The sequence below is a fragment of the Loxodonta africana genome, chromosome 8, assembly GCF_030014295.1.
Source record: "Loxodonta africana isolate mLoxAfr1 chromosome 8, mLoxAfr1.hap2, whole genome shotgun sequence".
Lineage (NCBI taxonomy): Eukaryota > Metazoa > Chordata > Mammalia > Proboscidea > Elephantidae > Loxodonta > Loxodonta africana.
In genome coordinates, this window is record NC_087349.1 from 1,398,257 (window position 1) to 1,424,938 (window position 26,682).

General features: G+C 46.3%; 1 protein-coding gene across 1 annotated transcript in view; it reads right to left on the reverse strand.

Moving 5' to 3' along the window:
* CNTNAP2 (contactin associated protein 2) overlaps nucleotides 1-26,682 on the reverse strand; it is a 1,506,181-nt gene that overhangs the window by 69,495 nt on the left and 1,410,004 nt on the right. The window contains exon 21 of the mRNA XM_064290350.1: nucleotides 22,866-22,959. Coding sequence (XP_064146420.1) covers nucleotides 22,866-22,959 — 94 coding nt within the window. The remainder of the gene's footprint in view (nucleotides 1-22,865; nucleotides 22,960-26,682) is intronic.

Sequence of the window (26,682 nt, forward strand, 5' to 3'; positions counted from 1 at the left end):
GTTGTTGGGGCTATTGTGTTAATCTATCTCATGAGAGGTTTCCCTCATTTTCGCTGACCCTCTACTTTACCAGCCATGATGTCCTTTTCTAGTGGTTGGTCTTTCCTGATGGAGTGTCCGAAGTAAACAAGACAAAGTCTTGCCATCCTTGATTCTAAGAAGCATTCTGGTTGTGTCTCATCCTAAACTGCTTTGTTCATCTGGCAGTCCACGGTATAGTCAATATTCTTCACCAACACCACACTCCGAGTGCATCAATTCTTCGGTCTTCCTTTTTCATTGTCCAGCTTTCGTGTGCATATGAGGTAATTGAAAAGACCATGGCTTGGGTCAGGCGCACCTTAGTCACCAAAGTGACTTCTTTGCTAAAGTAACTACCAACACCCCGTTTTCAGAGGTACCCTTAGGACGTTCTGTGCCCCTACCTGGTTAAAGCTCATTTCTTTTTCTGCAGATTTGCAGTAAAACAATTATCCTGACAAACAGCCCCAACTCCACCTGCCCGCCCCCCATGCTGAAGCATCATTGTTCACAGGACTGAAAGCCCAGCAGGCACACAGACGGGGACATGGACAGTGTTGTTCCTCTCTCCCCAGAGGGTCTATTTCATGTCTGATGGACAGTGGGGGACAGTGCCTGTTTGGCAGGGAGCATAGTTCATTTAGCATCCAGAGGACAGTGCCGTATTTGTCAAGCTCAGCTTACAACATACCTTCACAGACTGTGAGTGCAGAAGGGTTCAGCAGGCCCTCACACCACGTAAGGTTTTACAAAACTGAGGCTGGGCTCCTTTTTTGGGATCAGCTAGTGCTCTCGCCTGCCCAAGTGATTCATCCTTTCCTTCTGTATGGCCAGCGCCCAATCGATGTGCCCTCTGACTGTGGGCATCCTGTCCCCACAGGATAAAATAGGAGGCGGAACAGACAAAACCACACCGGCTCAAATTCACATGGACTTAATGACACCCGATAGTTGTGCAGGTTAAGAATAACTAATTACTATGGTTTTCACTCAGTCTGTGGGCCTGTCTCTTTCTTAATTTGTCATGATTTCACCCAGAAAAGGTGGCCCTTTCTCACACATCTGATTTCACCAGGAAAGAGGTGACCTTTTCTAACACACGTGATTTCACTAGGTTGGAAGGCACTCAAAATACACACAAGCCAACACAGAATGACAAACTGACCGACTGGCGGTGGGGGAGGGGGGGCAGTTACAGTCGTGAGCTATTCTGCCAGAATTCAACGTGCGCGAGTCTCTATGGGAACCAAGGGGAAAGTGGTCCTCCACCACGGAGCGCAGCTCCCCCAGCTGCTGCTGTAATACAAAGCTCTCCTAATCGATATGCCTTCTTACCTATGTTAATAGCCAATCCGTCAATCTCTTCCTTCATTGACAAGTAGCCTATGTGGTGCCTCAGACAACACACTCCCAGGAGTAGCGTATGATGCAGAGGAAGCAGCACCCTGTCAGGAAGCTGTTAAGACAGACTCCCCAGAAGAGGCCGTGGTTCTTTCCTGGCCTTTGGATTACTGATAACCTGGGGCATGTCGGCTGGAACCAGTCGGCTGTGGCTGTGATAACGGCGGGGCGGGGGGGGGGGGGATGGTTTTTATCCCTTTGATCTGTTCCTTCCTGACTACCATTCTGGCCCAGAGAAAGGGCCATGGTCCCTCTTCCCTTTTCCTTTCATAACAAGTCCCTCTTCTCACGTGGAGATTCAGGCTCAGAGTGGGAGCAGAATCTTGATGAGTTGGTAACTCCTAATGGAAAGCAATTCGTAATTACCCATTCAGCCCACAAATCCCATTAGCAAAGGTTAACGGTCTCCCCACATGTCCACGCAGTGCCATCTGCTTTGTTTAAAAACAGCCCCATCTGAACGTTCTGTGGTGGGCGGGGGGCTGCAGGATCCCAAGGTCTAGGACAGCTCTGGCCCTTTCAGGTTCACCAAACATAATCAGACTGTCTCCTTGCTTCCTTGTTTCCTGATGTGTCTGCACAGTGCAATCCCTTCCCACGTGTTCACACCTGTTACTAGATGTATCAGGACTGTCACGAGCTCACATGTGGGCTCTGCTCATTAACACCCATCACATCCAAATGGAAGGGTGCGAACACGCTCTCCAACAAGGAAATGAGAATGGGAGGCAACACAGCTGGAGGCAGGAGGCAGGTGTTGCAGGAGGGGCCCATCTTTGTGATGGTTTGAAGGGTGCGGGATGTGTGCCCCAGCCCAGATGCCCTCCCCTGTGATCGATGAGGTACCCTCCCCCGTGACTGATGGTCATCCAGCTCTCAGAGTTGGGTCACACAGGAGCCCACCCTCACCATCTCAGCCACGTCCCACAGCTGAGGGGTCAGGACAGGACTCTGATTAAAGACGGTCCTTGCTGTTGCTGCAGATGAAGGTGAACTTAGAGATGCGGTCTAGTAACCAAGACTCTCTCTATTGTTGACGCAAAAGTGTACGAGGCCCAAGTGGACCACGTTTTCTCTTTTCTTCTTCATCCTCTCACTCTGGGATCAGTAACAGGGCTGAAGGTGCCCTTAATAAGACCAACATTTTGCTCCAACGAGCTCATCATCAGAAGGCCAATGCCATGATTTTTAAATTGCTGCTCACTCAGGGAAAAGGTATCTATATTTGTGCAAACCCCTCTGCCTTCTATGGTACCATTTAATAACCCCATCACGGCTTCAGAAAAAATGTAGATCTGTCAAGTGAGACAGGGCCATTCTAGATAAAGGAAAGGGACTGTTTTAGCGCCTAACTCACTTTGGATGAAATAGCCACCCGCTCTTTGTTAAGGAGCCCTGGTGGCCTAGTGGTTAACAGCCAGGCTGGTGGTTCGAATCTATCAGCTGCTGCATGGGAGAAAGATGTGACAGTCTGCTTCTGTAAAGATTACAGCCTTGGAAACCCTATGGGGGCTGTTCTAGTCTGTCCTATAGGGTCGCTGTGAGTCAGAATTGACTCAAGAGCAATGAGTTTGATTTTTTTTTTTTGGTTCTTTGTTTGCTCGCTGTCTGAAAGGGCTAGTAGCAATCATCTTTTGTCAGCAAATCTTTAATAATGTGTACACTGGTGCCCCCTGAGGCAGTGAGTCTCTCTGTCCCTCTGTAGAACGATATTACTAGGAGTGTTGACTTCTTGGAGCCTTGGTGATGCAGTGGTTAAGAGGTTGGCTGCTTACCAAAAGGTCAGCAGTTTGAACCCACCAGCCACTCCTTGGAAACCCTGTGGGAGAATTCTATTCTGTCCTATAGGGTCATTATGAGTCAGAATTGACTCGATGGCAATGGGTTTTTAGTGGACTTCTTACAACTTACTGTTTGTCTCCCATCTTGATGATAAGCATCAAACTGCAGGTTCTTATTGTTGTAGTGTGTCTGCCTCTAATATTCCACCCATCTGTCAGTTTGTCATGCTGTGGTGGCTTGCATGTTGCTGTGATATTGGAAGCTATGCCACCGGTATTTCAAATACCAGCAGGGTCACTCATGGTGGACACGTTTCACTGGAGCTTCCAGACTAGGAAGGACTAGGAAGAAAGATACGGCAACCTACTTTTGAAAATCAGCCAATGAAAACCCTATGGATCATAACAGAACATTGTATGAAGTAGTACTGGAAGATGAGCCCTATAGGTTGGAGGGCACTCAAAACACACAGTGGCTACAACAATGGACTTGAGCATACCAATGATCATGAAGGTGGCACAGGACTGGGGAACATGTCTAACTTGTGTTGGATGTACAAGGGCGAAGATACCGGATGATGGTTTCTATTAAAACTCTGCATAAAACAGGAGTAAGTAGGACCTGTGTAGGTGCTACCTGTATCTGCCTGGCTTTCTACTCCCAAAATCCTCATATCCTCATAGCTTGGGCCATGAAATACCACACAGACGTTTGGTTCCTTCCTGGAGTTTGGTACCCATGATGGCTTAGGCAATAGAGGTTTTCCTTCCTGCTGGTCTTGCTCTGACTTCAACCCAGGCTCCTGTTTCCAGTCCCAGGGATCTGCCTCCTCATTACCCTCTTCCTTATTTTTGAGCACCGCAGGGCTCAGGACTGGCTGCTGCCATGTTCTTGCTCCAAGGAGGATGCTCAGAGAAAACAATAAATATGATGTCTGCTGAGAGGCAGGCTCTCAATCCACATTTGTTAAATGAAAGTACAAATAATAAACATGAATCTGCTTTGGCAGAGATGCTACTTTCAGAAGCTGTATGTTGTTTAAGGATACTTTTATCTCACCCACAGTTTTTATATGTTAAGATCTGTACTGAGTTTGGTTTGGTGTTAGGCAAAGCAGAACTTATAAAACCCAAGAACATTTATAAAAAACAAATACAGTTTCATTTGTTTAATTCCATGAATGGTCTTTTATCAAGACATTCTTAGTTAGGCTAGAAAGACAATCGATATGTTTAAAATATCAAAAAAGATGTAACCCATGAATTTTCTGATTGTTTATTTCTGCTACTATTCTGTCTATAACCAGGGAAACCAGTGACATTTTCATCTCAACTGAAGGTTTCAGGGCAAATAAAACAAATTTCCAATTTAAAGCCAGAAAGCTGATCCTCCAGGCAAGAGTGAGACGATTCTTCTGGGACTGACATCAGGGGTCCAAAATGGGACACTTCAGCCAGCAAAGCCCAGAGGACAAGCCCCATTTGAGTGCACAGGATCTCCAGGTTTGTTCTTGGTGTATTACTCTTAGACGTGTGTACCAGCAAAAGGGCCACTGGACCTTTGAGGCAATGTCTCAAACATAAGAGAAGGTCAAGGAAAAACAAACAAGCAAACATAAGAGAGCTACCAAAGGAAAAAGAGGCTGAGTCAGGAGAAGAAGCTTGGAAGAAAACTGTGATTGACATCCTCTGAGAGATAACACATGACTTCCATGAGACAAGAACAGAAGGTATAAAAAGGAAAAGTGAAAAAGCAAAAACAAAACAAACAAACAAAAAAGAAGCTCTTGCAATTTAAGGACACAATAAAAGAAGTTAAAAACTCAATGAGAAGTTTCAAAATGTAAAGTTGAGAACATCTCTCAGAAATTAAGGAATCAACAGACAAAGAAATTGAACACGTGAGAGAAAAGATACAAATACTAGAGGATCAGTCCATCGGATCTGACATCTGAATGATATAAATTCCAGAAAGATAGAACAAAAAGTGAAAGAGGAAATTGTCAAAAAAAAAAAAAAAATTCAAGGAAATCCCCCAGAACTGAAGGAAACAGCTTTCCACCTTGATACACCCATGAGTACTCAGTACAGAGGGTCAAAATAGACCTACACCAGAGGATTCATGAGATTCCAGAAAATAGGGAGAAGAATGAAACGTAAGAGCCCACAGAGAGAAAAACACTACTCAAACAAAGAACCAATAATCAGAATGACATTAAACTTTCAGGGAGCAATACTGTTAACAACTGACAAATTCCAGAGAGAAGTAATTTCCAGAAAAGAGCTGTACACTCCATCTAACCATCCATTAAGTCTTAGGTGGAATAAAGATGTTTTCAGACTTGCAATGTTTCAGAACATTTAGCTCCCATGCATACTTTCTCAGGAAGCTACAGACAGGTGTCTCCATTAGAAAAGAGAACAGACCAAGAAGAGGAGACCCTGGGATCCAGGTAGGAGATGCTCCAGCAGGCTGTATGGGCAGAACAACTCTGTGATGGGGGAGAAGGGGGATGCATGGATGACAGGGGTCCCTTGGTTCAGGTTGGATCAAGCCAGAATGCTCCAGGGTAGACATTGCTAAGAAAATTAAACTGAGATACTACCTCATATACATGAAAACCTATCCAGAGAAAATTTTAAGAGTTGGGTAAGAATTTGAGTTTGAATTAGTAATCAGTTTATGGGGAATTAAGCAAATGGAAAAGCAAGATAAATATTGCCTCTAAGGAAAATAAAAAGTTGTGCAAGAAAGCAAAAGTAATTATGTTATGTGGTTCAGGTATGAATAGCAAGCATGCAGTCATTACCATGCCAACACAGCTTAGTGAGCTAACCATGGGTATCAACAATTCTATTGGAAGGGAGGCAGGAAGCCAGGAAGAGTGGGAGTTGGGGAGGGCAGTTGAAAAAGCCTAATCCTCATCTTCCAAGTAAGAAGGCAGTTTATGACAACCAACTGGAAACAGAAATTCAAGAAGTAGGAAAGACCAGAGTCAGCAAACTATGGCCCATGGGCTGGTCATCTGTTTTGTCTATAAATTTTATTGGAACACAGCCACGCCCATTATTTATATATCGTCTATGGCTGGACTAATAAGCAACATCATGATAAATGGAGAAAAGATTGAAGTTGTCAAGGATTTCATTTTATTTGGATCCATAATGAACACCCATGGAAGCGGCAGTCAAGAAATCAACGACGTATTCATTGGGCAAATCTGCTGCAAAAGACCTCTTTAAAGTGTTAAAAAGCAAAGATGTCACTTTGAGGACTAAGGTGTGCCTGACCCAAGCCGTGGTATTTTTAATCATCTTATCTGCATGCGAAAGCCGGACAATGAATAAGGAAGACTAAGGAAAGATCGATGCCTTCGAATTGTGTCAGTGGGGAATACTGAATACACCGTGGGCTGCCAGAAGAATGAACAGGTCTGTCTTGGAAGAAGTACAACCAGAATGCTCCTTAGAAGCGAGAACAGTGAGACTTCGTTTCATGCACTTTGGACATGTCATCAGGAGGGACTAATCTCTGATGAAGGACATCACGCGTGGTAAAGTAGAGGGTCAGCAGAAGAGGGGAAGTCCCTCAATGAGATAGATTGCCGAAGTGGCTGCAATGATGGGCTCAACCTTAGCAACAATTGTGAGGATGGTGCAGGACAGGGCAGTGTTTTGTTCTGTTGTACATAAGGTTGCTATGAGTAGGAACCAACTTGACGGCACCTAACAAGAGCAACATGGCTGCTTTCATGCTACAACAGCAGAGTTTAGTAACAGGACCGTAAGACCTGCAAAGCAAAAGTATTTACTATCTGGCCCTTACAGGAAAGGCTTGGTGGCCCCTGGTATAGCACCATGAGTGTCTTTAGAGGTTTGGAGACAAATACCAAGAGAAAAAATAAAAATCTGAAGCTTGGGTAGTTGTTTTTCCTAATAAGCCGTATAGGACTATGTGAGACTTTGAACAAGGTGTACGTATTACTTTGATTTAAAAAAACGCTGAATAAAAAAGCAGCGTTACTGTGAATCATCAGAGGCTCTGGACAGTTTTTTTCCAAAGTGATGACACAAATATTAAAAAAAAAATTACCTCTTCTCTTTTGGCTTTAGGACAGCTTATTTACTCACCACCCAACTTTTTTCTTTGAGCCAACTTTCCTCTTTATGTCTTTTTTATTTTAAACTTTGGTTGGAAACAAAGGCATAGAGTCAAATATCAGGCATTAAATGACTTTCCTTCTGCATTCTGAATGCATCTGGGGAGGCAAGATGCAACACCAAAGAGTGAGCTAAACAGATTTCTTTTCTCAACCAAAAGTGATCTCAGATTTTCTCCAAACCTCAACCTATTTGTTTTAAAAGGATGCAGCTGAGACGCACATTCCATCATTGATCACAGCTGTGACATGCTTCCTCCTAATGTAATCTGGAAATGGACAGCATCCATAATTAATCTGGGGGAGAGTTGTAGCCATTAGACTGGTTTCCAATTCAGTAGCCCTTGGGTTTGTCCCAGATCTCTGAAAGGTCATTTTCCATCCAATGCTTCAAGGTAAATGAGAAAGACACTTTCTGGAAAAAGTACCCTTCTTATATCACAATCTCTGATAATATGTTGATACGGTACTCCAGATGCGATGGCACGTATTTCTGTTCTTGGGTCTGCGATGTGAAAAGAGAAGGCAACATTCTCACTTGTAAATTCTCAAGGTAATATTTATGACCTTACTCGGCAGAAATTTAAGTTGAAATCTTGCCAATCCTTGAGGTGCAGGGGCCCCATGGGACGCTGAGTCAGCTGCTCAGCTCTCTGCAACGTGAGGCAGATGCTACCCCCTCCAGTCCTCAAAGTGCCTCGAAGTCCACTTCTTCCTCCCACCTGACCATCCCATTCCAGCATGCACACAAGTACTGACTGAGTGCCTACTATGTGCCCAGCTGAGTGTCAGCCCCTTGGGAGAACATGGAGGTGGATAAGGTCACAAAACACTGGGGGACACGGGGGCACCCAGAGACTATTCAGTGACAACACAGGAGACGAGGGCACCCAGACTGTTCGGTGACAATGTGTCAACAAATAGTCCAGTCATCACCAGTGGGTCTGAGTGGGAGCAGCCAGGGAATGAGGAGGCTCAAGTATGGGAACTCCTTGGATAGAGAGGAGGGGAAGTGCTTGGGGAGGGGAGTGAGGTGCAGAGTGTATGAGCAGGGGCTGCCACAAGGTCTATGCATCATGGTTGGTGAAGGAATCCACAGATTCTATCCACAGTGATTTAATACCAGAGGTTGAGTTTCTTGCCTAAACTTCATGGTAGAATCTTGTAACAGTTAATTTTATGTGTCACCTTGGCTAGGCTACCATTCGCAATTATTCAATCAAACATTTGTCCAGGTCTTGCTGGGAAGGTGTTTTGTAGACGTGGCTGACATCTATAATCAGTTGACTTGAAGCAAAGCAGATCATCCTCCATAATGTGGGTGGGACTCATCCATCAGTTGAAGGCCTTAAGGGCAAAATTGAAGTTTCCTAGAGGAGAAGGAATTCTGCCTCAAGACTGTACACAGAAATCCTGCTGGAGTTTCCAGTCTGCCACCTGCCGTACAGATTTCAGACTTGTCAGCCCCTGGAATCATGTGAGCCGATTCCTTAAAATCTATCTATCATCGATCAATATATATCTTGTATCTCTTTCTCTATCCATCCATCCATCCTCCATCTTTTGATCAATCTATCACTCTATAGATTCATTATCTACCATCTCCATATCCTATTGGTTCTGTCTCTTTGGAGAACCGTGACTGACACACAGGCTTCTACACGGATTGGAGACCTCTGACAGGTTCAAAGCCAATGGAGACCCTTTAGGATTGAAGGGTGAGTTGGAGGGACGGGAATGAGGAGAGTAGAATGTTATTGGAGACTGACATGACTCCTTTTGAAGCGTCAGGTAAGCACACTACGTCTCACTCCCAGGATCTTTCCTCTTCTGCAAAACACACACAGACAACACACAGGCAGGTGCAGAAGGGCCAGTCCAGGACCCCAGCTCCACCATCCACATTGCCTGACTGTGAGAGCCACCTTAAGCTCCTGAGCCCCCTCCTCACCTGTGAAAAGGGGACATAAGGAGGTCCTGACTAGGAAGGGAGGACTAGAGGTCACGGAAGAAGTCAGGAAACTGCCTCTCACTTAGCCTGCCACTAGCATCCCTGCTCCCCATCTACCCGTCCACTCGCTAGGTGGACTGAGGCAGGTCTGTCAAATGAAGTTGGTGCCAGTGACAAGGGACAACAGAGTGAGGCTCACTCCTGATCGTACTGACGCCTGTGATGTATCTTCAGAGTTGCTGTTTTGAATGCTAACTGCTCATGGACAAGAAAGATAGACCATAGCTTGAGAGTGAATGTACCTGGAAGAAGTATTGTGATTTATGAGTTAAAAATTATTTTTAAGTTTCTTTTAGCAAATTAGTTTCTTAGGTAAGTACATCTTATTTTTTTTTTTTATTGATAGACAATTTTTATAGACTTTAATTTTTAGAGCAATTTTAGGTTTATGAAGTTTCTGGGTGGTAAAGACAATTAACTTGCTCATCAGTTAACGAAAAGGGTTGGAGGCTCAAGTCTATCCACACGTGCTTCAGAAGAAAGGCCTGGCAATCTACTTCCAAAAAATCAGCCGTCCAAGGCCCTGGTGAGCATAGTTCTACTCTGGCAGGCGTGGGGCACTGTGAGTTGGAGTTGACTTGGTGGCAGTTGGTGGTGGCGGTGGCACGCGTGGGGGCACCGTGAGTTGGAGTTGACTTGGTAGCAACTGGTGGTGGTGGTGGCACGCGTGGGGCACTGTGAGTTGGAGTTGACTTGGCAGTTGGTGGTGGCGGTGGCACGCGTGGGGGCACTGTGAGTTGGAGTTGACTTGGTGGCAACTGGTGGTGGCGGTGGCATGCGTGGGGCACTGTGAGTTGGAGTTGACTTGGTGGCAACTGGTGGTGGCGGTGGTTTACGTTTTCAGAAAATTGAACTTAAAGAATACAAAAACCAAACCTGTTGTCTTCGAGTCGATTCCGACTTACAGCAACCCTTTAGGACAGAGTACGACTACCCCGTAGGGTTTCCAAAGCTGTAATCTTTGTGATGGAAGGAATATACAGTCACCACATCAAAAAGAATTGGTTGACATTCGACCATTTTAGGAGGTAATGTATGATCAGGAACCGATGGTACCGAAGGAAGAGGTCCAAGCTGCTCTGAAGGCATGGGTGAAAATCAGGGCTCCAGGAATTGACAGCATACCAACTGAGATGTTTCAACAAACTGATGCGGTGCTAGAAGTGCTCACTTGTCTATGCTGAGAAATTTGAGAGACAGCTACCTGGCCAACCAATTGGAAGAGATCTATGTTTACGCCTATTCCCAAGAAAGGTGGTCCAACCAAATGTGGAAATCATTGAACAATATTATTAATATCACAAGCAAGTAAAATTTTGCTGAATATTCAGAAGCAGCTGCAGCCATATATCGACTGAAACTGTCAGAAATTCAAGCCAGATTCAGAAGAGGACGCAGAACCAGGGATATCATTGCTGATGTCAGATGGATCCTGGCTGATAGCAGAGAACACCAGAAAGATGTTTACCTGTGTTTTATTGACTATGCAAAGGCATTTGACTATGTGGAACATAACAAATTATGGATAACTTTTGAAGAATGGAAATTCCAGAACACTTAACTGTGCTCATGAGGAACCTGTACGTAGATCAAGAGGCAGGTTGTTCAAAGAGAACAAGGGGATATTGCGCGGTTTAAAATCAGGGAAGGCGTGCATCAGGTTTGTATACTTTCACCATACCTATTCAATCCACATGCTGAGCAAATAATCTGAGAAGCTGGACTATATGAAGAAGAACGGGTCATCAGGATTGGAGGAAGACTCATTAACAACCTGCGTTATGCAGACGACAACGTTGTCTGCTGAAAATGAAGAAGACTTGAAGCACTTACTGATGAAGATCAAAGACCACAGCCTTCAGTATGGATTACACCTCAACATGAAAAAAGCAAAAATCCTCACAACTGAACCAATGAGCAATATCATGATAAACAGAGAAAAGATTGAAGTTGTCAAGGATTTCATTTTACTTGGATCCATGATCAACACCCATGAAAGCAGCAGTCAAGAAATCAATCAAGAAATCAATTGAGCAAATCTGCTGCAAAGGACCTCTTTAAAGTGTTGAAAAGCAAAGATGTCACCTTGAAGACTAAGATGCACCTGACCCAAGCCATGGTGTTTTCAATCTTCTCCTATGCATGTGAAAGCTGGACGATGCATAAGGAAGACCAAAGAAGAACTGACACCTTTGAATTGTGGTGTGGAGAAGAATATTGAATATACCATGGACCACCAAAAGGACGGACGTATCTGTCTTGGAAGAAGTACAACCAGAATGCTCCTTAGAAGCAAGGATGGACGGACTGCTCTCACATACTTTGGACATGTTGTCAGGAGGGATCAGTCCCTGGAGAAGGACATTATGATTGGTAGAGGGTCAGCAAGAAAGAGGAAGACCCTCAACAAGATGGAATGACACAGTGGCCGCAACAATGGGCTTAAGCGTAACAATTGTGAGGATGGCGCAGGACCAAGCAATGTTTTGTTCTTTTGTACATAGGGTTGCTATGAGTTGGAAGTGACTCGATGGCACCTAACAACAACAACAACAACAACAACAACAACAATCTTTACAGAAGCAGACTGCCCTGTCTTTCTCCCTCAGAGTGGCTGATGGGTTTGAAGCGCTAACCTTTTGGTTAGCAGCCAAGTGCTTAAGCACTGTACTACTATAGCTCCTCCAAAGAATATAGAGCACTCCTATACCCTCCCCGTTATTGTTTGTTTAATTGTTTTTATTGTGGTAAATACAGTGGAAAAACTTGGAAACAGATAATGGTGATGGTTGGGCAACATGGTGGATACAATTAATGTTACTAAATTGTGCCTGTGGAGAATGTTGAGTGGCAAACGTTTGGTACATAGGTATCTCCCACATGCTAACATCGTAAACAGCTGCCTTTGAAAGCAGAAGAAACATCTTGCTTAGGTGGCAGCATCGACCTCATGTCCAGGCAAGGAGTGTTGCCTTCAGAACCTGCCCTGCTTGCTGCCAGGTGACAAGCTCTCACAAGAAGGATCTGCCATAAACACGGCCTGCCCTTTTTATAGCGGGGTTATTCACACTTGATGGATTTTTATGAGATGAATAACTCTCCCAAGCAGGTGTTTACTTTTCTATACTGCTCCATCCTTCCTTCACTTGGTCACAGGTCTGCTGTGAGTCCTCATCAAACCCTCCACAGGCTGGAAAGGACCCCAGGCTTGGCTCCTGGCCAACTACCTTCTGTCCCCTTTGTGATGTGCTTTTCCACATGGCCACAGGGCTAGAATGAGGGGACCTGATGTCTTCCAATCCAAAGTGCTGACCTCCAGTGCAACAAGTTAGACTCCAGGCCAATAGCAAGATGGTGCAAAAAGTCTCCATAGCCCAGGCTCCTTTCTCCAAGCCCTGCCCTGGCCTCCTTCCCCGGATCCTGGACATGGGGTTGTGAGGGGCGTCTAGTCTCTAAGCTCAAGAGCAGGGTCATATTGCACATAGACCTGTTAGTCCACCTCCTGGGCAATAAGCCTCTGCACTTACCTCCACAGATGTGATGCGTGGTCACAGCCGTGAATGGACTTCTAAACGGTAAATGCCATACACACATAACACGCCACCCCTTTACGTGATGGGGCTGCTGTGGCCGAGTTGTGTCCCCTAAAAGACACGCTGGAGTCCTGACCCCAGGACTTGTGAGCATGACCTTGTTTGGAAATAGGGTCTTTGCAGGTGTTATCACTTAGGCTAACATGAGGTCAGACTGGAGTGGGGTGGGTCCTCGTCCCATCTGAGCGGTGTTTTTACAGAAGAGACAGAGGCTAACAGAGGGAAGGTGGCCATGTGACAAAGGAGGTGCAGGTTGGAGTGATGTGGCCACAGGCAAGGAATGTCTGGGGCTACTGGAAGTTGCGAGGGAGGAGGAAGGATCCTTCCCTAGAGCCTCCAGAGAGAGCGCGGCCCTGCCAACACTGTGATGGCAGACTCCTGGCCTCCAGAACTGTCAGAATAAACTTCCGTTGTTGGAAGCCACCCAGTTCGTGGTACCTTGTTACAGCAGCCACAGGAGATTAATATAGAAATTAAAAATAACGTATAGAGGCCAAAATCTATTAGGGGTTATCAGGGGCCAGAGGGTGGGGCTGAGAGGCAGTCATCGTTTGGGAAGCCGTGAGTTTATGTTTTACGGGAATGGAAGGCTTGGCAATGATTGCTGGTGACGGTGGCACGGCATGACTAATGTAATTGATATCATTAAATTGTGCATGTGAAAGATGTTGAACGGGCAAGTGTGTGTGTTATATACATACATAGCTATGGAGCCCTGGTGGTGCAGTGGTTAAGAGCTTGGGTGCTAACCAAGAGGTCAGCAGTTCGAACCCACCACTTGCTCCTTGGAAACCCAATGGGGCAGTTCTACTCTGTCCTATAGGGCTGCTATGAGCCAAAATCTACTTGATGGTAATGGGTTTGGTTTGGCTTTTTGGTATATATACATATGGGTATGTACAATGAAAAAGAAAAATAATAATGTATATTAGAAGTTAAAACAATTTCTGTGAATACTACAGACTGTGAAATAAGAATGGTCTTGGCTTTCTACATTTCTGTGTACTTAGAAACAACTGGGTATCCAGCCTCAAGCTGGGGGCCAAAGAGGAGGTGAGAGAAGCCTGGACCAGAAACGAGGTTCTCTGGTTTTGACAACCTTGTTGAACCAAATACTAAAAACATTGTCATGAAAACAGAACCATTGTTCACTTATTACATTGTAATTGAACTATGCTTTTTGGTTTTGTTTGTGAAAAATTATTTAATTTTGGGAAACAAGGCAGAGAGATTATGGTATAAATTTTATTTTTTTCCATTTGGAAGTTGCCCAAGGTTTTCCTCGTTTATCTATTCTTTGTTTTGTATGAGTAACTCGGTACTGGTGTCAGCCCCCCCCGAAATATTTTTATAAAAGTCAAGCATTAGATGTAATGACAGTGCTTATGAGGTACTGAGCAGCTACTCTGTGCCTGGCACTGTGCAGAGTGCTTCATATGCATGGTACAATTACAAAAAATATTAAAAAATGCTATTGTGGTAAAATTCACATAACAAAAATCTGACATTTTGAGAGTCATATTTAGGTGTAATATCTGATGACATTAATTACATTCACCATGTTGTGAAACCATCACCATTATCTGTTTTCAAAAGTTTTCCATCACCCAAACTGGAACTGATACCCCTCAAGCACTAACTCCCACCTCCCCCTCCCCCAGGCCCTGGTAGCCACTAATAAGCTTTTGTCTCTACACATTTGCCTGTCTATGAGTCGAAATTAACAAGACAGCACTAACCAACAACAGGAAATTTTTGGAGCCCTGGTGGTAAAGTTGTTAAGAGCTATGGCTGCTAACCAAAAGGTTGGCAGTTCAAATCCACCAGGTGCTCCTTGGAAACCCTATGGGGCAATTCTACTCCGTCCTGTAGGGTTGCTATTAGTCAGAATCAACTCAATGGCAATGGGTTTTTTGGTTTATACATTTTAAGCTTCACCACAGCTCCTTACGATATTGGTTTGATCATTATCCACATTTTACGGTTAAGGACACCGAAGCTCAGACATGGAAGAAACCTGCCCCTTCAGCAGAGGGCACGGCTGGAATCGGGGCTCTGATGCCAGAGCCTGTTGGTAACCCCCACTCTCCGTAGTCTCCAGCCTACAAGTCTCTGAAAGACTTGCTTTTGCAGCTGTTTTCTCTAGACGTTGAATGTGTGCTTGTAGACCACAATGTTGGGATTACTCATCATCCTTGTTAAAGGCACCCTTGGACGATACACACAGACCACGGTGATGTTAAAGGTGCCCTTGGACAACATGTACAGACCACGGTGACGTTAGCCCTGGGCTGTTTTGGCAACGACATCTAACGTGCCTGCTGTGCGACCTTGGCCCAGTCACTTAACCATTTGGGCTTCATTTCCTTCAGCTGTAATATGACAAAGTCCAAATAAATGACTTCTTAGGGCCTGCTATGATTCTATGGCTGTAATAATAAAAAGAACCCCATAAATTTCTAGTACGGTTAAAAAAGAGCAAGAGACCCACCATCTAAGGAACCATAACTCATGGGGCAGATTCTAACTAGAAGCTTTCCTTCAGCCTTGAGACATTTTTGGACATTCAGACTATCTTACATTTTCTTTAGGATATGAAGTATTGAGTCTGATTGCTTCTCTTCAGTTTTAATATTCTTTCTCTCCTATCACTGAAATAAACATTCTCATCAGTGTTTTACTACTTCTTTCATCATTATAACAAAACCCAGAGGCAACTAACCAGAAATTTCAATTAACTATTTGCCATTTGCTCATTTATCAATTTTGTTGCCTTCTACGCTTAGAGATCAATCACTAGGAGATTGGCTGCTGCCGGCAGGGACTCACCCTCAACTCAATCGATCACATTTGCTCTTTCTCCATTTATAGAAATGCATTCTATTCATCATTCTCTTTGGCAATGACTACAAGAACGGCACAACTCCAAGCTGTAAATAGATGTCTAGTTCCTGTGTATTCACTAATGTCTACTGGCCGAGGCAGGAAAGAGACAAGTGGACGAGGGAGGGTGAGCTCAATTGTGGAAGACCCCCTTCTTTCTCTACTACACGGCTGTGGTGCTGGGGCACGGACTCCAGGATACAGTCGCTGATAGCCCCCCTCCCATGAAAAAATGGCCCCAAAGAACAGTGGACTGCATCTTCTTTCACTTGCATTAGTAGAGTAGGGTGGGTCCTAATACAATCTGAGTGGTGTCCTTATAACAGAGGAGAAGAGACACAGGGAGACAGACAGAAGGAAGATGGCCACGTGAAGATGCTGCCACAAGCCAAGGAATGCCAGGGCTACCAAAGCTGGGAGACAAGGAAGGGTCCTCCTCTAGAGCCTTTGGAGGCAGCATGGCCCAGCTCACACCCTGGACTTCCAGCCTCCAGAACTGTGAGAGGATAAATTTCTGTTTTTCTAAGCCACCCAGGTTGTGGTGCTTTGTTACAGCGGCCACAGAGGTGGGAGGTTCCTAGGATGGGCCATAGCCTCCCAGCCCAGCCTGACTTTACTCCATGCTCCAGACACCAGTCTCCTGTTAATATAGCTCAGTGCTGTTCACATGACATCTTCCTTCTGTCTGTCTCTCTGTGTCTCTCCTCTTTTACAGAACACACTCAGGTGGGACCAGGACTGGTCCTGCTCCAGTGCGACCTCATGTTAACTGATAACACCCTCAAAGACCCTATTTTCAAACAAGCTCACATTCATAGGAACAGGGGTTAGGACTTCATATCTTTTTGGGGGACACAAAACAAACCATAACAATTGTATTCACTTAAAAATCAGTCCCCACACAATGTGGGCTCGTATCAAACTCTCATCCCAACAGCCCCTGGGTCTCTCTCACAGGATGCCAGGAGTCTCCCATCTCCCTCTTATGTGTTTGCTTGTTGCATCTTGGTGTTTTTTTGTCTGATGCAGGACTGTAGTCTCTATTATATTTCATGTCATTATTTTTAGCCCATCTTTCTAGCGTGCCAAGTACTTTTGAAGTACTCTTTATTATTGGCGTATTAAACCACCCCTCTCTGCTTCCTGTCATTTGCAACATAATAAACAAGCCACTGGTGTCTTGGTCCAAGGCACTGAGAAATGCTGAAAGAGACAAGAAAAAGCAGAACCCACCCCAGGCTTCAATTTATATTTGTCCCCTTGCCTTAGGTTGGATTCTCTGGAGAAACAAAACCAGTGAAGTGTGTATTTGTGTGTGTGTGTGTGCCTGGATAGAGAGAGAGAGAGAGAGAGAGAGAGAGAGAAGAGAGAGATTTATATCAAGAAATGGCTCATGCAGTTGTAGAGGCTGGAAAGTCCCAAGTCTATGGTTCAGGTATCACACGGGAAGCAGGGGCTGATGAACCCAAGATTGGCAGGTAAGGTGGCAGGCCAATGGCTCAAGCCCCAAGAACTGGAGTTCAGATGATGGTGAGCTGAATGCAGTATCCAGAGCAGAGCAAAAGCCAGTGAGCTCTGCCAGAAAGTCCACATATACTGGATGCAGGCCATGCCCCAAGGAAACTCCCTTTCAACTGACTGACTGCTCAGAGCAGATCTCATTATGGAGATTACATTACATCAGATTTCATCATGAAGGTGATTACATCATATCAGATCTCACTATGGAGGTGATTACATCATTATATAGCTACCAAACTACACTGTAATTGCCAAACCACTGAGAAGCATGGCCCAGCTAAGTTGACATATAACCGTCACATCCCTTGACTTAAAGATTTCTTGGGGAACTATTAGATTTCTCAACGAAAACCAGAAACATAAAGCTTCTGGCATGACTCAGCTTGTAAGTGACAGAAAATGGGCATAATAGGTCTGGAGAAATTTCTCCTTTGTGAGCCTCTGCTGGGGCTACTGACCCTTCCTTCCTTCTCAAGGGACTCAGAAACTGTAAGAACCCAGTCTAAATTTTGCTGTTGGTTGACTGTGAGTCCACTTCCGTTTCTAGGACACATTTCCTCCATTCCTGTCATAAAGAGCTCTCTTGTCTTCAGTTAGGTGCCCTTTCTTCCCTCCTGTTCACATGTGCTTTTCTCAAACATTGCTTATCAGAGACCACCATGGGAGGCCATACTATTTATTCAGATCCTTCTCATTTTTCTTCTCTCATGGGATCAGCTTTTGGTCCAGCTGAGCACCAGCTTTGGGGCACCCATCCCCAGGGTGCAAAGCCTCCAGAGTACATGGGAAGTCCATTGCAAGTTCAACATACCTTCACAGGTGAGGATTCACATAGCTGGTGAAATGCAAATTGGTTTGGCTCTCACTGAAGTACATGTCCCTTCCCAAGGGAAACTTTAAAATACTCCTCATGAATCCTGCCCCTGCTAGATGAGCAGATATTTACGGAATGTTGGCCGGAAGCGGTGGTTGACGATGAGCCTCCTCAGTTGCCCCATGTCTTGCCTGGCCCTTACTGTAGCCCTTTGATTGTAGGAACAGAAATTTACCTTTAGAACATCAGATACCTCCCTCGTTTCTCATTGTTCTGCAAGTTGTAGGTGCCACCAGGAAGCAAAGCCAGGGTTTAGTGTAACATGTGACATTTCGAACCCCAGCCCCAACACCTACTAGTTGGGTGACGTCAAGCCAGTGGTTCTCAGTGGGCACAATTTTTACCCCTCCCCCAGGGGGGAAATCAGGCAATGTCTGCAGACATTTTTGGTTGTCACACTGGGGATGGTCCTGGCATCTACACATCCTACAGTGGAGAGAACACCCCCACAGGAGCCACCAATCCAGCCCGGAATGTCAAACCTTGTTTAAGCACACCTTTCTGGCCTTGGCTCTCTCCTGTATATAATGAGGGTAACTGAGGCCTTAGACGGGTGTTCTGAGTACTAGACAAGGTATTTAAAAGGCCTCTGGTGGTGCAAACAGTTTGCACTTGAGTGTTAACATAAAGGTTGGCAGTTTGAACCCGCTCAGCAGCTCTTCAAAAGAAAGTCCTGGAGATCCTTCTTCCGTTAAGGTTACAGCCAAGTACCACTCCTGAACATTTTGATGCAAGATTCTGTGGGAGAATCCTGATCAAAAGGAGGGAAGTGCAGAACAGAATTCCAAAGTCTCATGGACCCCAGGCTTTCTGGAGCCATGGAGGATGGATGAAGCCCTGAAACTACTCCCTTGAGATAATCTTTAAACTTTAAACCAAATATACTCCCTGAAGTCTTCTTAAAACCAAACAATAATTTAGCTTAACTAGTAAAAACGTTTGCCTTGAGCGTTGTGCTCTTTTAAGAACTATCTACATGGGATCAAATTGACAAGAGCCACTTGAAAAATTAGAGAGGAAACTTAGGGGGCAGTGAGTTTATGACAATGGGGGAGGAACAACTCAGAAAAGGAAGGAGAGAACGGTTGCACAACTCGTGGAATGTAATCCATGTCACTGCACCGTACACGTAGAAACTGTCGAATTGGTGTATGTTTTGCTGTGTATATTCTCAACAACGATAAAATAAATAAAATTTTAGAAGGAAAAAAGATTACAGCCAAGAAAAACCTATGGAACAGTTCTACTCTGTAACACATGGGGTCACCACGAGTTGGAATCGACTTGATGGCAGTCAAGAGCAACAACAGTGTGTTTAAAACAGCTAACGTGAGTGGAGCAGCGCCAGCATCTGACAAAGGTCGTTACTCTCAGGGTTGGGTACTTCCGAAGAAGCTATGAGCTCGGCAGTAACAGAGCCCACAACCAGACATTCACCGTGCATGGTGTGTGTGTCCCTATGGATCTGGCAGCTGCAAATAGATTAATCAGAACAAAAAAAGGACAAAAAGCTCCACCCTCAGGGAGCTAACCATGGTGAGGTAGGTGTTTACTTTCCCCCTTTTACAGCTGAGAGACCACAGCTCTGGGAGGTTAAAGTGAGGAGCCCAAGATTTCAATGTGAACCTGGAGTCATATGTGACCAGCTCTGACTGATCCCAAAGCCTGCCTGTTTTCCACCCCATTGCTATTGAAGCCCTGATTTTAGGAAAAACCAGGGGTGCGGATTTTGGAACCTCCTTATGGCTACTGTAGCTCACCTCTGTGCTGAGTTTTGATTGGGTTAGCATCAACGCCCAAGCCCTCCCTCTCTGCAGTATGTATCTGCAGTATGTTCCTTTTGTTTCTCTCCCTGTTTATTAATTCAACAAGTTCTCACTGAGCACTTGCTCCTCGCAAAGTGTTGAGGATACACACAAACTCTGAGATGCTCTCCTGGTCTGCGGGAGCTCGTGTATGGAGGGGGTGAGCCAGCCCTGCAGAGTCAGTGAGGCCAGGAGCTCAGCAGAGGCCCAGGCCACTCCTGTCCAGGTGGCCATCTCTACCCCAGGATCCTGGACTTCCTCACGGTGTTTGCACATTCTTCACACAGTGCACCGCCTTACACGTAGGGGGTTTACGTGCACAGAAAACTCAGGCTGCAACACTTGTAAGTCTGAGGTCCACGTTCCCCTTGTAGCTTGGCACAGATGTGCACACAGTAGGTTTTGGCTTCAGGGCATCGCTTTTACCATGCTAATTATTTATTCACAGCCTCGAAGGTCCCTGTCGTGCTGACATTATAGTTTCCCTGAGGTGTGAATTTAATCACATGAACCAGAGACTGTACTTAAGAATGAGGGGACCTGCAAGGCAGCCAACACCCCTGTCAAAAGTTGACATTGTGCATATCACAAAGTGATGGAGCCCATTGTTTCCAATCTGCTCAGGGTTGATGTTAATTTAGGAATAACAGTATCATCCTATACCGTTTGTTGTGATGGGATCGTTGCAGCCCTGACTGAACATTTCCAGTTAAACTTGGCTGAATTGTGGGAATACATACGACAGCATGTGGCTCTCACCGATGTCTCAGGATGGACGCTTGGTGAAGGCCAAGGCTCCCTCCACCAAACAGCCACTTCCTGGTACCAGCTAACAGCATCACTCTCCTTTCAGTGGCGACTTTTCTTTTGGAGCGGGACCCTAACGGCAAGTTCTCTGGTCTACCCAAGACTGTGGCTGCTGGTCAGGGAGATCTAGCTTCCCAGCTCTGCCTCACCATGTGCTATCTGAGTGACCTTTGGCAAATTAACCTCCTCAGCTTCAGTTTCCTCATCTGCAAAGTGGAGTGACAATCACTGGTCCTGTTACATTAGGCTGTTGGGACATTCAGCTGATCCTACACATGTGAAACGTTTACCACAAAGCCTAAAACAAAGTGTTGTTGTTGTTGTCAGCTGCTGTCCAGTCAGCCCCTGATTCACGGGGACCCATGCACAAGGGAACAAGATGCTGTCCAGTCCTGTGCCATCCCCACAGTTGCTTACAGATCAGATCCTTATGATCCATAGGGTTTCCACTGGCTGATTTTCAGAAGTTGACTGACAGGCCTTTCTTCCTAGTCCGTCGGTCTGGAAGCTCCGCTGAAACCCGTTCAGCATCGTAGCAACACGCAGGCCTCCATTGACAGACAGGTGGCGGCTGCGCGTGAGGCGCGTTGGCAGGAATTGAACCTGAGGCTCCTGGTGGAAGGCGAGAGTTCTACCAATGAACCACCACCGACCCCCTAAAAGCACATGGTCAGTAAATTTTAGCCCTCATCCTCTGTCCCGTTCCATGAGTGGAGGAAGCCATCAGTACTCCCTGCTGCCATATTTACGGAAGGTGTGGTCTTTCCTCGGGGCCTCAGGCACAACTCTGCCTGCCCTGTCTTCCAGACCCCTTGCTCACCAGTATGGCTGGTGTGTTCCTGGTTCTAAGCCCAGGAATGCTTTCTGCTCACGGCCACTCCCTGGTCCACCTCAGCCCTCATCTGCATCTTTTGCCCAGACCTGCCTCTTCTGCCTTTCTCTGTTTAGTTCTAACTTACCGGTCATAGGGATCACAGCACAGCCGTGAAGAGCAAGACTGAAGTGTTTTGGTTCTGCCACTTATTGGCTAGGTGACCCCGGGCAAGTTATTTACCCTCTTACTGCCTCTGTTTTCTCATCTGTGAAATGGAGGTAATAATCTGATCACCTCAAGGAATTGCTATGAAGATTAAATGAGTAAATACATCTCAAGTGCTTAAAGTGGGGGCTGGTTCAGTAAGTGTGGGTTGTTATTTTTCCTGGGTGTCTCATTCTCCAGTCCTCGTCACCTGGCCCCCCCATCTTTTAACCTTTATTGCCATTCTGATCACCACTTCCCACCAGACAGTGACCCCTCCCCAGCCCCATGTTGCCCTCCATCTTACGCTTTCTGTTTTGGGTTCTCAGTACACATTTTCAGAGGAAGAGACATTCGTGTTGCCTGCCCATTAAGCCTGTAAAAGTACGTAACAGATCACATCCGCATTTAGTCCCCTGGAGAAGACGGACATGGTGACTTCTAAATTCACGCTTGGGAGGGAGTTGTGTCAGATTTCCTAACTCCCATTTGCCTTCTAATTTGCAGACAATATCAGGTAGCTTTCTCGAAAGTGAGAGGAAGAGAGAACAATTTATGTGCTTAGAGAAAGAGACAGTTAATTTGAACATTGCCAGCCGGTGCCCACTTTAACAGCCCAATGAACTCCAAGTACAAAGAGAAGCTGGAGCAGATCACTGGCTTAACTTGTTCCCTGGGCCATTGCAGGCACCCAATAACAGTGGTTCTTGCCGTCACCAACCAGCACACCAATCACTCTTACAATGCTTCCCACGGGTGAACCAGCAACTTTCATGTGTTACCTGAGCAATTAACCCCAAAGATGATTTAATAACGCGTGTCTCGCATCACTGAGAAGAATGGCACAGCCTGTCTTGTCCCAGAACACATTCTTGACCGTCCCAGTGGAAGACATAGACCCAGAAATTCCAAATCGAAATTCATGCCCCCACCATGTGATTCTTATACATAATGCATGCTTAACTCATACCTCAAGAACCAAATTCTTACCTATGACTTTTCCTAGAAAGAGGGACTTTGGGGAATTGAACAGGGTGTCGGATGAACTTGGCAGATGGTAACTCTCCCGAGGGTAGTGGTCAAGCTGCGGGAGGAAAACAAGAGACACGTTTAGAAGAAAGTTCTTATCCTTCCTTGGAATCACCTTCCGTGTGTGTGTGTGCGTGCGTGTGTGTGTGTGTGTGTGTGCGCGCGCACGCACGTACTTCACTCTTTGGACCCTGGTTTCTGGCTATCTTTTTGCCTTGGTGGTGGCTGAGATTCCAGCCTGGGAAATGGGGGTCCCTGTACCCCTGCTGGAGTGATCTGAAAACAGCTTGAACGCGGTGAACAAGATGCTTACGACTCGTTCTCCAGCTTCTGTGCGCTTCCAGCCAGATCAAGATCTTAGCTCCTAGTAATGGAGTAAAATCTGCTTGATCCATTCTCTGCACCGACCTCTGAGGCCGAAAAAGCCAAGTGAATTTTCTTTAGGATCCTCTCACTTCCCTGTTTCTTTCCCCTTTGGTGCTCTGTTTACAGAGCAATATTGATCCTCAACCGTACACACACATGGGCACACACACGTGCACACACACAGTTTTCAAATGCTGAGATTCAAAACACATAATTCTCTTGCTGTCACAGCGAGGGTGACTCCCGGTCCCGCCCCAGGGCAGGGGTGGTTAGAGCTCAGAGGGACTAGTTCTTTAGGGCATGGGGTGAGCTGGACGCAGAAGGGGGCATGGGGGGCGAAATCCCTCCCAGATCATGGCCTTCAGAGCAACGCGCGTCCCTGAACAGAGAGCAAGTGAGGGCTCCCCAGAACCAGAGGGCTCCTCGGTCCCCACGAGGGTGCTTCCGCCTCTGTTCTTAGATGTGTTTTCACAGTTGAAGGGTCTGGTGGTGTCTCCCAAACTGTGCACCCACAGAGTGCCCGGTGCTTTTTGTGTCTTCTGTGAGAAAACTATTTGTCACCACGCTCCCTTCTGGAAAAAAAAAAAAACTTTCTGAAGTGAGGTTTAATACCTGCTCAGGTGTGCAGGAGGAAAGGTGGGTCGCTGAGAACCCTGAGCACCTGTCTCCGTGGGGATGGCGCCCGTGTTTGACAGAAGGAAGACACCGGCTCCGGCAGGCTGTTGCAGCAGCAGCGCAGGCATCGGCCCACAGACACACCTGAGCCCGGGCTGCACTGCACCTGACCAGGCAACAGCCAGCAGGTGGGCAAAGAGGTGGAAATCAGGAAGCAGCCGGTCCCTGGGGAAGGGGGCCGAGGAGAGTGCAGGCAAGGGGCTAGCCCTTCCCCAGTGACAGAACTCCCTGCTCTGATGAGCAGTCAGGGATCGTCAAGGACGATCCACAGCCCAGTCCTGAACCTGCGAGCTGCAAGCACGGAGGTGACTGGACAGCCAGGGCCAAGAGCCTAAGAGCCAGCAGCCTCAGGGGTGCAGAGCTGCCCTGGAGAGCCGCTCACTGCTGCACGGTATTCACCCAGCCAGGGGTGTCTGCAGCCCTGTAGCTGGGAGGCCACGGCCCATTTCATCACAGCAAGCTCTTGGCATTTCCAGCAGTTTGCCACAGTGCCCACTGATCATTAGCAGCACACTCCTGCCGGCCAGAGAATCTCAGGGATTTTAAAGGCTGCCCTGTCTTTTCCGCTACCGGTTAGCGAGCTGCTTTGGCGCCACCTGGAGGCGCACTGGGGTAACTGCCGCCCCTCTATCGCTCTCTCACCCAGGGTCAAAGCGATGGCCACATGGCTCCACGGCGCCCCCAGCGGCGACTTTCCTAAACAACTTTATAATTGAAGATGTTTTATTGAGGGCTGTTAAAAACGGAGGCCGACAATAAACACTAATTACAGAAAATCTAATCATAAAGATTTTCAGGTAAAACCACCCTGTGATAATTGACGTCAGTGTTTTAGGTATATTCTTTCAATCTTTACAACGATGTCATGGGACCCAACTACGCATCCTGTTTGCGTTAGTTTTTTTTCACTTAATGATTTATGAATCTCTTTCTGTGTCAAGAAATGTACAACTAAACCATCGCTTATAATGGATGACTAGTGCTGTGGACTGAATTGCATTCCTCCAAGACATCCAATGAAACACTGGTGGCTTCGTGGTTAAGAGCTCAGGCTGCTAACCAAAGGCAGGCAGTTTGAATCCACCAGGCACTCCCTCGAAACCCTATGGGGCAGTCTTAGAGGGTTGCTATGCGTCCGAATTGGCTCGACGGCAATGAGTATAAGACATCCGAATTCCTAACCCCTATTCCTGTGAACATGACCTTGTTTGGAAACAGAGTCTTTGAAGATGTTATCAGTTAATGGCTTGAGGTCACACCGGAGCAGGGTGGGTCCTCATCCCATCTGAGTGGTGTCCTACAGAAGAGACACAGAGACACAGACAGGGAGGGAAGATGCCATGTGAGGATGGAGGCAGAGACTGGAGTGAAGCAGCCACAGGCCGAGGATAGCAAGGACTCTGGCCATCACCAGAAGCTGGAAGACAGCGTCCAACGAATTCTCCCTCAGAGCCTCAGAAGGGATCAACATGGCTGACACCCTGATCAGGGACTCCCAGCCTCCAGAACTGTGAGACAGTGAACTTCTCTTCTTGTAAGCCACCCAGTTTATGGTACTTTGTTTCCACAGCCTGGGAAACTGAGACAGGGGTGTGTGTATGGGGCACCTACTTGGAGTGACAGTGAGGCCGGTCTCAAGAGGATATTTATGGTGGGACCCTCAGGAGGAGAAGGTTCATCCCTGAGACCAGCAGGGAGATGAGCACTCCAAGCTTTGGGAGAGCTCGAGGGGGTGGGTCCTGGGGGGCCTGGAACCCTGTGGCTGGGGCTGACTGAGGCCGAGATGGAATCGGGAAGACCGGGGAGGACAGCACCTTCTAGGAGGATGGAGTGTGTTCTGGCTGCAGGGGGAGCCATCCAAGGGCTTAAACGGGGTGGGACATCTAACAGAGTATGGGCGTCATCGGCTGCTTGTGGAGAACAGGCTGAGGGAGCAGAAGAGAGAACACCTGGGAGGCGGCTGCTGAGGTTCAGGCGAACCGCAGGGTGGCCTGGAGGGGGTCTGGGCACAGGGTGGGGAGAAGTGGGCATTCGGAGTGTGGGAGTGAGGGAGAGGGCTCCTGCCTGGAGCGTCCGGGGCTGGATGGAAGAAAACACCCAATACCAGACAGCAGCTGCTTCTGGGAAAATGAAAAAGAAGGCTTAAGGAAATGTTTGCACCTGCGGCTTGTCCTCCGAGGGGGCATATGTGTGTGTATGTGTTTGGGGGGTGGCAGGTGGGGGGGGACATTTAAAATACGTGTAATGAAAAGAGGAGTGGTTAAAAAAGAAATGGCAAAGCTTTGCTTTTCTCCACTTGCAATTCATTTTCACATGTTTCGAGAGGTAGTGAACTAATTTAAATGCTATATACAAATGGTTAGAAACTCTTTATTGAATAATTCAACCTTTCTCTCAAAGCTGAGATGTCACCTTTATCAAATTCTAACTTTATGCATCTCTTTTTGTGTGTCTTTGGTGGTTTTTTTTTTAATCCATTACTCCCTTCCCCTTTTTTGTTGTACTTTAGGTGAAGGTTTACAAAGCGTATTAGTTTCTCACTAAACAATTAATACACATATTGTTTTGTGACGTTGGTTGCCAACCCTATGACATGTCAACACTCTCCCCTTCTTGGGTTCTTCTTGGCTTTTCCATCACCAGCTTTCCTGTCCCCTCCTGCCTTCTCATCCTTGCCCCTGAGCTTGTGTTTCCATTTAGTCTTGTTTTGTGTCTTTGGGTTTTTTATTCTGTTTTA